General features: G+C 45.4%; 1 protein-coding gene across 1 annotated transcript; it reads left to right on the top strand.

The window, feature by feature from the left end:
* Window positions 1-1,633: 1,633 nt before the first annotated feature.
* Window positions 1,634-10,197, top strand: pigu (phosphatidylinositol glycan anchor biosynthesis, class U). The gene is made up of 12 exons (XM_064306360.1): window positions 1,634-1,812; window positions 2,584-2,648; window positions 3,191-3,250; window positions 3,400-3,462; window positions 4,107-4,216; window positions 4,943-5,043; window positions 5,250-5,347; window positions 5,506-5,660; window positions 6,279-6,422; window positions 6,864-6,988; window positions 7,480-7,622; window positions 9,603-10,197. Exons 1-12 carry the CDS (start codon window positions 1,683-1,685, stop codon window positions 9,714-9,716), a joined length of 1,308 nt encoding a protein of 435 aa, XP_064162430.1. The 5' UTR covers window positions 1,634-1,682; the 3' UTR covers window positions 9,717-10,197.
* Window positions 10,198-10,470: the final 273 nt, after the last annotated feature.

The following is a 10,470-nucleotide window of genomic DNA, read 5'->3' on the forward strand; positions in this document are numbered from 1 at the left end:
AGTCCCCATAAGTAACAGTCTGATATCTGTACTGGTCCCTATAAGTAACAGTGTGATATCTGCGGTAGTCCCCATAAGTAACAGTGTAATATCTGCATTGGTCCCCATAAGTAACAGTGTGATATCTGTACTGGTCCCCATGAGTAACAGTGTGATATCTGCGATAGTCCCCATAAGTAACAGTCTGATATCTGTACTGGTCCCTATAGGTAACAGTGTCATATCTGCGGTAGTCCCCATAAGTAACAGTGTAATATCTGCATTGGTCCCCATAGGTAACAGTGTGATATCTGTACTGGTCCCCATAAGTAACAGGGTGATATCTGCGGTAGTCCCCATAAGTAACAGTGTAATATCTGCATTGGTCCCCAGGAGTAACAGTGTGATATCTGTACTGGTCCCCATGAGTAACAGTAACCATTGTTTTACAGGCATTACAAAGCCTACAGTTCTTGTGAAACAGTGTTTGATATTCGGTTGGCTGTTTGTCACCTGCTTCAATAACAAATAAAAAATAAATAAAAATTATATATATATATATATATATATATATATATATATATATATTTATATATACACACACACACACATTTACTTTTGTTTTGTCTCACAGTTATATATAATCAAAAAGTATTTATATGTTATAGGTTATTATTGTTAAACATATTTCTTTATTGTTTGAATTGGTTCCAGTGTCATCAAAATAAATGAAAACACTTAATCATTGTTGTACTCCATACAGTATATTCTTGTAATGCAAGATGAAATGCCTTAGCTGACACGTTTGGTTTTGGAGATATACTCAAGTGAAATTTTTTAGGAACCGAAAAAGATTTTTTCTTCTTATATTATAAGGGCCTACCAACTAAGCTATATCATAGGGCCTAAACTCGACATTTCCTAATAGGGGTGAGTCTTGCAAACAAAATGAGGGGTTGCATGAGAGGTTATGTTTGGATAAACCTGTTTCGTCTGAAATTAATTAATTAATTAATTTTAAAAAAACTGAGGGTAGTGAAAAAACATCAAAATCACCTTAGGGTTCAGGGTTAAAATGTGTTTAAATGCATATTTCTGTAAGCAGCTCATTTAAAGCCACCCGTCAGCTTGCAGAGACTGATTCCAATAATGCCATTCTGATTGTATTACAAGTGGTACAGATATCACGTCATTTATTGGCAGCAACTATGCTTATTTGAGACAAAGCGACTCCACACACGCAAACACACACACCTACACACACACACACAAACACACACACACACAGAGTAAAATGTATTCATTTTAACTAATTACTTTGTGTGTTCGTTGATTTTTAATTATGTATTTTTGGCCGAGCAGAAATAACATCTACCATTAAATAAGTAAATAAATAAATAAATAAATAAATAAATAAATAAATAAATAAATAAATAAATTTTGCGCCTAAGATGACGCATGTCTACTGTTGTATTTTTTGAAGTGGGAAACCTTAGAGCACATCCGATTTTTGTATCCTCATGGCTTGAAGAATCAAAGAACCAACCACACTCTCAGGATAGCGCTACACAAGGAATTATGGACTTTGACGTTTATAACTCAGTTTTGTTGCCTATAAGTCATTGTATAATAGTGATTTAAGTACTTCATATCCCATGGTGCCACGGTGTTAGGGTGGAGAGGGCTTCTTCCTCCCGGCGAAGATGGCGGCTCCCTTAACTCTGGTTTTGATTGTAGCTGTTACAATTAGAGCTGTACTCTTCAATTCGAGTTTGGCCGAGCTTATATCGGAGAGAGTGGAAGTTGTATCTCCTTTAAATGCCTGGAAAAGAGGTACTGAATTAATGTATGCTTCGAGCACGTTATATTTAAATTGCTGTATAACGCTAACTGAGCGTCCCTCACGCTCTCAACCTGTCACTTTTAGCTAACGTTAGTTAGACAAGCTAGCTTTTGATTTTAAAACTAGCTACCGTTAACTAGCTAGCAATATTGCAACATACGATGGTGGAAATGCAGTTAGTTAAAATTAGCTTAGATTGACAGTATTTTTTCGACGAAACTTCAGTTCGTCACCAGGACGACTAGTCTGGCTAACTGGAATCGGGAAGAAACGGCTCTGATTAAACCGGGATGTTAGCCAGCCGTCAGTGCTGCTAGGCTGAGTAGATAACGATAGTCTAGTTAAAGACAAATAAATGGCTAGCTAATGTGACCTAAATGACTAGCAGGTTAGCTAGATAGCAAATGAAACTATTTGTTGTCACCGTGCCTTTTAAAATGTGCATTTTAAACGGAAATCAACCAGTGGTTATTGAAACAAGGAAACACTGACAGTTGCCTCCTCTTTGAATAAACAGCAAGCTAACTTACCCGGCTGTCTCGTTAGCGGAGAGTAAATGTAGGTAGCTACTACGTTACTGAAGCTAAGTTCATGTTCAGGATTGCATCTTGGAGGTTCGATGCTGATGCAATGTAGTTGCCAAGGAATAAAGTCGATGTGTGAGCCACGTGTGCTTCCTGAAGTACCGCCTGCAGAGTACTCTTTTGGATGCGTTTGTTGCCGATTGATGGAGACGATGCGTGTGTGTGCTTTGTCCCCAGTTGTGGAAGGCTTGGCCCTGCTGGATTTGGGAGTGTCGCCCTATTCCGGGGATGTGTTTCATGAAGTGAGTTCAAGTTTTACTCTCCACTTTTAATCAACTGATTTTAATGCACAGTAGAAGGCTTGCATCTCTCTAGTGTTCCAGCAGTTTTGCTTTTGTTTGGGTGTTATATTTTCAGATAAAAATGTAAACTCAATGGGGCAGAATGGTGCAGTGGATAGCACTGTCACCTTACAGCAAGAAGATCCTGGGTTCAAATCCTTTCTGTGTGGAGTTTGCATGTTCTCCTGTGTCTGTGTGGGTTTCCTCCCACAGTCCAAAGACATGCTGGCTAGGCTAATTGGAGTCTCTAAATTGCCCATAGGTATGAGTGTGTGAGTGAATGGTGTGTGTGTGCCCTGCGATGGATTGGCGACATGTTCAGGGTGTATTCCTGCCCCTCGCCCAGTGCATGCTGGTATAGGCTTCGCGAGCCAGACCGGGAATTAGCAAGTTACAAAATGGATGGCTGTAAACTGAACTGTCTGTGCTCTCTCTGAGATTTGAGAGTAATTTTCCTTTTAATGATGAACCTTTTTAACATTTACACTATTATCATCCCTCAGACACCGCTCATCATTTATCTTTTTCACTTCGTCATTGATTATGCAGATATCGTGTTCATGGTGAGTAAATATCTTTTTTTTTCTTTTTCTTTAAACTGCTTTGACTTTTCCACCGGGCCACAGAGTTAGTACCAGAGTACATTAGGAAATTGTGTACTGAAATAACTGGTGACATTTATCATGTGCATTTTTTTGTGTGTGTATTTCAGATAGCAGATGGCATTACAGCTGTCGCGTTGTACCTGGCTGTACAGGACTATAACAAGGGTGTGGTAAGTGCCAAAGCAAACCCTTAGTGCTCACAATGTCATTTTACTTTAGTACCCACAATTCAATTTTACTCTAGTACCCACAATGCCGGTTTACACGAGTACCCGCAATGCCGTTTGACGTTAGTACCCACAATGTCATTTTTGCCATGAAACAGTCACATTTTGCCTGACAGGCCAGAAGCACTCATCTGTGGCTCAGTACATTGGCTGTTTTAGGCAGTCCACTCTCACTGGGGGTGATATTGGTAACTGCCCCATACAAACCACTTTACATCAACAGGGAAGCTGTGGTCTGTCACTTCCCACTGACTGGATGCCTGCAGTTTGCAAAACTCCAAACTAACCGAGATAAAGATGAATTTCCATAGCATGTGTCATCCAACTAATCAAACCATGGCTGAACTGAGAAAAAAATATACCTCCCGCACTCACCTGTAACTTTCAGTTAATTGTATAGTTCGAATAGTTCTGGGCTTAGGTATACTTTTCTAGTGTGAATTATTGTGTGCTTCTTCTGTATAAGTGCTTGAATGTTTGATGATGCTGAAAATTCCCTCTGTTGCGGCCTGCATTGTGGCGGTCGAAACGGGGCTGCGCTGGATTGGTGGGTTTGGGATGGTGATGTCATAGGCCTTCTGTTCCAGTTCAGGAAGCAGAAGTACGCTCTGGAGGCTGACCGGTACCCACACGACTGCCTGGAGCTCATCAGAACCCCTAAAGAGATGTACTACATCCCTCTCAAAGTGGCCGTGTTGTGAGTATGACATTACATTTACATTGCATTGCAGTACATTTACATTACATTGCAGTACATTTACATTACATCGCATTACATTTACAATACATCGCATTGCATTACATTTACTGTGTATTATTTCACATGACATTCATATTACATCACATTGCATGTACATTTACATACATAACAGTGCATTTACAATACATCGGATTACATTTAGGCATGTTCCACTGCTAAATGCCCACAAATGCAGCAGCAATAATAATAATAATAATAATAATAGTAGTAGTAATAACAATAGTAATAATAACGAGATCGGATTTATATAGCACCTGTCATCTCATGATGTCAAAGAACAATACAGTAATGGGGACACCAAATCACATCAAATTTACATATTACATTTAAATCACATCAGAGTATATTTAGATCACATTACATTTATATTGCATTACATACCTTACATTTTCATCATCACAGTACATTTACATTGCATCGCATTGTATTTGTGTTGTATCATGTATCTCGCTGTCCTGTCCATGATCCCAGCCCTCTCCAGTTGCCCTGCCACCTGCTCTCTGCCCCACTTTATTTTGGGCTGTTGTCTAAGTATTGCCAAAGCATACGTTATGAGAGTTATAATAAAACTCTGTACAACTTGCATCTCTCTCTCTCCCCCCCCCTGTCCCTCTCTCTCTCTCCACCTCTCTCCCTCTCCCTGTACCCCTCCCTCCCTCCCAGTTACTTGTTGAACCCATTCACTATACTTTCCTGTGTGGCCAAGTCTACCTGTGGGCTCAACAACGCGGTCATCGCTCTCTTCATCCTGAGCACCATCAAAGGTACAGTCAGAGCGCAGCGTGTCCCAGCCGCCCTGTCTCTAATGCCTCATAGTTTCCCCTCGTACAAGCGGAGTCTAATGCAGCTTCCCTCATGCAAGCGGAGCCTAATGATGCTAATTGTGTTAGCGTGCATGGTGTTTATTCAGCACAGATCCCTTATGAGCGACGCTTTGAGTCTCCCTCCCTCCTGTGCCTCTTTCCTTCAGGAAGTGCCTTACTGAGTGCCATTTTTCTGGCCCTGGCCACGTACCAGTCCATCTACCCCCTGACGCTGTGCGTGCCAGCGCTGCTCTTCCTACTTCAGGTACGCACCCCTCGTCCCCCTCTCTCTCCAGCGAGGGTTCGAGCCCTCTTAGGGTCCCGGGTTCGCGGTGCTTTTCTCACCCCCCTCCCGTAACGGGACGTCTCCCGTCTCCCCTCCCCCCCCCCGTCCCCCGTCCCCCGTCTCTCTCCCCCTCTCAGAGGCTGTACATCCCCGTGAACGTGCGGCGGCCCAGCTTCTGGCTCTTCACCGTGCAGTACGCCGTCATGTTCCTGGGCAGCCTGTCCGTCATCGTCTGCCTCTCCTTCTTCCTGCTCAGCTCCTGGGACTTCATCCCGTCCGTGTACGGCTTCATGTGAGTGGAGGGTCCAGCGCCTCCTTTGCCCTAACGAGGCTTAACGTTCGTTAGGCGGGAGATGTAATGCTGGTTAAGCGTGCCAAAGTGTTCGGTGAAACCTGGTTTTACGCTACGTGGACACCTGACATCCAATATCTCGTCCAAAATTATGGCCATTAATATGGAGTTGGTCCACCCTTTGCTGCTATAAAAACCTCCACTCTGCTAGGAAAGCTTTATACTAGATGTTGGAGCATTGCTGCAGGGATTTGCTTCCATTCAGCCAGAAGAGCATTAGTGAGGTTGTGCACTGATTGGGCGATTGGGCCTGGCTCACAGTTGGCTTTCCAATTCATCCCAAAGGTGTTGTATGGGGTTGAGGTCAGGGCTCTGTGCTGAGCTTGCCAGTCAAGTTCTTCCACACTGTTCTCAGCAAAATTATTTCTATATGGACCTCACTGTGTGCCTGGGGGCGTTGTCATGCTGAAAATAAGAAGCACAGAATTGTCTAGAGTGTCATTGCATTAAGATTTTCCTTCAGTGTAACTAAGGTGCCTAGCCCCTTAAAATATGAGACTCAATGGTGAGTGCGTTTCTAATGCTGCGTGTGTGTGGTGTGTGCGTGTGTGTTTGCAGCCTGTCGGTGCCGGACCTCACCCCCAACATCGGCCTGTTCTGGTACTTCTTCGCCGAGATGTTTGAGCACTTCCGCCTCTTCTTCATCTGCGTCTTCCAAATCAACGTCTTCTTCTACACCATTCCGCTGTCAATCAAACTCAAGTGAGTCCACCTCTTCTACGCATTATAGAAACATTCAGTAACATTCCAGAGTCTTGCATGATTCCTCAGCCTGGGAACTGCTGTGGTTTGGAATGCCAAGCAAATGCCACTCGTATTTTATTTAGTTTTTTTGAAAACCGAGTTGGCGAGAATGTGTTCAAAACGTATTTCGCTGCGTTGCCGTTTGCAGTGGAAGCTGAAGTTGGCTTTGGGCAGTAGTAAAATGCTGCGGATGGCTTTGAAGTATTTTTCTTTCAACTGTTTTACTTTAAAGCGAAACGAAATTTCCGTGTTGAAATCAGTCCTAATGAAAGTGGGTTTCAAAGGGTGTCGGTGGGAAACAAATGGTGGGGTGTGAATGTAGCTGGTGCTGCTGATTTAACACTCTGTGTGTGTGTGTGTGTGTGCGTGCGCACGTGTGTGTGTGTGTGTTTATCCCAGGGAGCATCCAGTCTTTCTCATATTCATGCAGATTGCCATCATCTCCATCTTTAAGTCCTACCCCACGGTGGGGGACATCGCCCTCTACATGGCCTTCCTGCCCGTTTGGAGCCACCTGTACAGATGTGAGTCACCGCTGCCCACTCACACACACACACACACACACACACACAGACACACACACGTGCAGAGAGCCTGCACGTACATGCATGCGCACACACACACACATAGAGTTTTTATTCTTGCTAACACCACGCATGGTCTTACTCACGTGAATCTGCGGCAGTTTGGGGGTAATGGGGTCCTTACTGCGTGGATCTGCTGAGCTGGTAACGGTCACTAGTGAGGTCATGCTGTGGGAACCAGGTCAGGTCCAGCAAAGTGAAATTAAACTGAATGTCAAGAGAATGCGGTGAACTTTCTTTTTGGCTCAAAAAATTGATTAGCAGATTTCAGCAGGGTGTGTGTGTGTGTGTTGATTCGCTTATGGCAGCAGTGTGCGTGTGTTGATTGGCTGATTGCAGCAGTGTGTGTATGTGTGTGTGTGTGTGATTGGCAGATGGCAGCAGTGTGCGTCTGGTGATTGGCTGTAAATGTATTGTTATTTCCCCCTCAGTTCTGAGGAACATCTTCCTGGTTTGCTGTGTGCTATTGGCTTGCTCCGCCCTGTTTCCTGTCCTCTGGCACCTGTGGATCTACGCTGGCAGCGCCAACTCAAACTTCTACTACGCCATCACCCTGCTCTTCAACGTTGGCCAGGTGAGTCCCATTATACCATCACCCTGCTCTTCAACGTTGGCCAGGTGAGTCCCATTATACCATCACCCTGCTCTTCAACGTTGGCCAGGTGAGTCCCATTATACCATCACCCTGCTCTTCAATGCTGGTCAGGTGAGTCCCATTATACCATCACCGTGCTCTTCAACGCTGGTCAGGTGAGTCCCATTATACCATCACCGTGCTCTTCTACGTTGGCCAGGTTAGTCCCATTATACCATCACCCTGCTCTTCAATGCTGGTCAGGTGAGTCCCATTATACCATCACCCTGCTCTTCAACGCTGGTCAGGTGAGTCCCATTATACCATCACCCTGCTCTTCAATGCTGGTCAGGTGAGTCCCATTATACCATCACCCTGCTCTTCAGTGCTGGTCAGGTGAGTCCCATTATACCATCACCCTGCTCTTCAACGCTGGTCAGGTGAGTCCCATTATACCATCACCCTGCTCTTCAGCGCTGGCCAGGTGAGTCCCATTATACCATCACCCTGCTCTTCAACGCTGGTCAGGTGAGTCCCATTATACCATCACCCTGCTCTTCAGCGCTGGCCAGGTGAGTCCCATTATACCATCACCGTGCTCTTCAACGCTGGTCAGGTGAGTCCCATTATACCATCACCCTGCTCTTCTACGTTGGCCAGGTGAGTCCCATTATACCATCACCCGTCTAACGCAGAATTAAATTTTCCCCGGCAGTGAGATGTGTCTGTATTCTGTATACCTCGTGTTGTGCCGTGGTCCATTCATTATTGTCTGTGGTGTGTCTGTATTTTCGTCTGTGTGTGCGTGTGTGTGTGTGTGTGTGTGTGTGTGTGTGTGTCTCTCTCTGTGTCTGTGTGTGTGTGTGTGCGTGTCTGTGTGTGTGTGTGTCTCTCGCTCTCTGTGTCTGTCTGTGTGTGTGTGATTGTCTTTGTGTCTGTCTGTGTGTGTGTGTGCGTGTCTGTGTGCGTGTGTCTGTGATTTAATCCCAGACCGCTGCTCTTCCTGAGCGAGCCCTGTGGGTAGGGAGCGTGTTTGTGAGCCTGCAGGAGCTGAGATTCGGCTGCTCGTCAGGCCCAGGCCAGCCATGCATCTTTCATGGCCACCCACACCTGCTGTGGAAGAGATGACGCGGGGCTGGGCTGTGTGCTGCAGTGTTGGGTTACTCTCAATCACTGCACCTTAGTGGGGTGTGACCACACACTGCACCTTAACAGGGTGTGACCTCACACTGCACCGGCAGCAGACACACTGACCTCCCCCTTCTCATTTTCACACTTTATTTAAAAAAAAAAAAAAAAAAAAAAAAACTGATCTGAAGTCGATGTGAGAGCAAGATTGCCGCCAGCCAATCTGACTCTGTCCTAATTGAGGAGAGAGGAGGAGCTGGGTTAGGGCTCTGGCTCCTGAATAATTTGTGCATGAGTGGTGTGGCTTTCAGCTGGACTGTATTAAGTTCCCAGAACTCAAACCTTAACATGCAGTCCGTGAGATTCTGACATGGCGTCAGACGAACCTCACCACAACCTATCGCTACTGGGTGTGCGTTAATCCTGGAGTGCATTTAGTGTGGTTCTCTCGGCTTGTGTTCCACGAGGGTGTACAGTCCAGGCCGACGTCGCGGCTCCAAAGCTGCTTTTTAAATGTGATGTCGCGGCGTTTCCAGGCGCTAACCTGAAGGAGCGACGGGGGCATGCGTCATATGCAGCCTTTACGCCATTGAGCCGTGCTGGTTACGCAATGGAGACCGATCCGTTTATTCTGGTCGCGCAGTCCGCAAAAAGCCACACGTATGGTTTTCTGTTTTTTAATCAATATTTTCTTCTTTGAGTTAACCTCACTGCTTTTCACTCAACTTCCCAGCATCCTCTGGGCCCCCTTCCCTACTCCAGCGCACTTCCTGACAGGCTGTGATTGGCTGCTGAGCTCTGGTGTTTTTCACACTGGTCTGACCCCGCCCCTTCTGCTGCCCTCCCTCTCAGATACTGCTGGTGTCGGACTACTTCTACGCCTACCTGCGGAGGGAGCACCACCTGGCGCACGGGCTGTACCTGAAACGCAAGGACGGGAGCGAGGCCACGCTGGTGCTCAAGTAGATCTGGGCATCGTAGCAGTGGGCGTGGCTCTGACATCACCACAGCGCTCGACTCCTCCGGGGTTTCATTGTAAGATACGTCTGTTTGGCTTTGTTCTGCGGAGCTGCTCCTCACAGACCAACGTCTCGGAATTCTGAGGGCACTCTGGACAGAAGCTGTGAAGTTCATGAGCCAAGAAGCACTGTAGGACCCATGCCCTCCTGCAGACTACTGGAGGATTGTGGGATTTGTAGTCTTACCATGTTTTTTTGCATCTTTGCATCTCCATCTTTCACTATGATTTTGGAAAGGACCAGCAAACTCTCTCCTCTCAAAAGCACAAGCAGCCCAACCACATTGTGTCTCTTTGCCTGTCAGAACACTCCTGCAGTTCAGGCCTGGGCCTGCAGAGGGCAGCATGTGAATGTGTGTAGGAATTCTTTCACTGTGGGTCTTGTAGAGAGTGACTCAACAAGTGAATAAAATGAAAACTTGGAGGGGGGATGGCAGAAATGCTTATATTTTTTTCTGTGGAAGGAGGAGGTCTGGCTATCTTAAAGGAGTCTGCCGTGACCTTCTTTTTATGCTTCTTTGAATGTCATCCATTTACCTGTAAACACATTTTAGCTTTTCTTTTTTCAATCAGTTTCAATCATTTTTATTTTGGATTTATATTTGTGCATCTTATTTACCAACCATCTTAGGAGAAAGGTACTAATTCACCTTTAACCTTTTACTTAAAAGCATTTAGGAGTGGTGTGTGTAATCCATCCAG

The sequence above is a fragment of the Anguilla rostrata genome, chromosome 13, assembly GCF_018555375.3.
Source record: "Anguilla rostrata isolate EN2019 chromosome 13, ASM1855537v3, whole genome shotgun sequence".
NCBI lineage: Eukaryota > Metazoa > Chordata > Actinopteri > Anguilliformes > Anguillidae > Anguilla > Anguilla rostrata.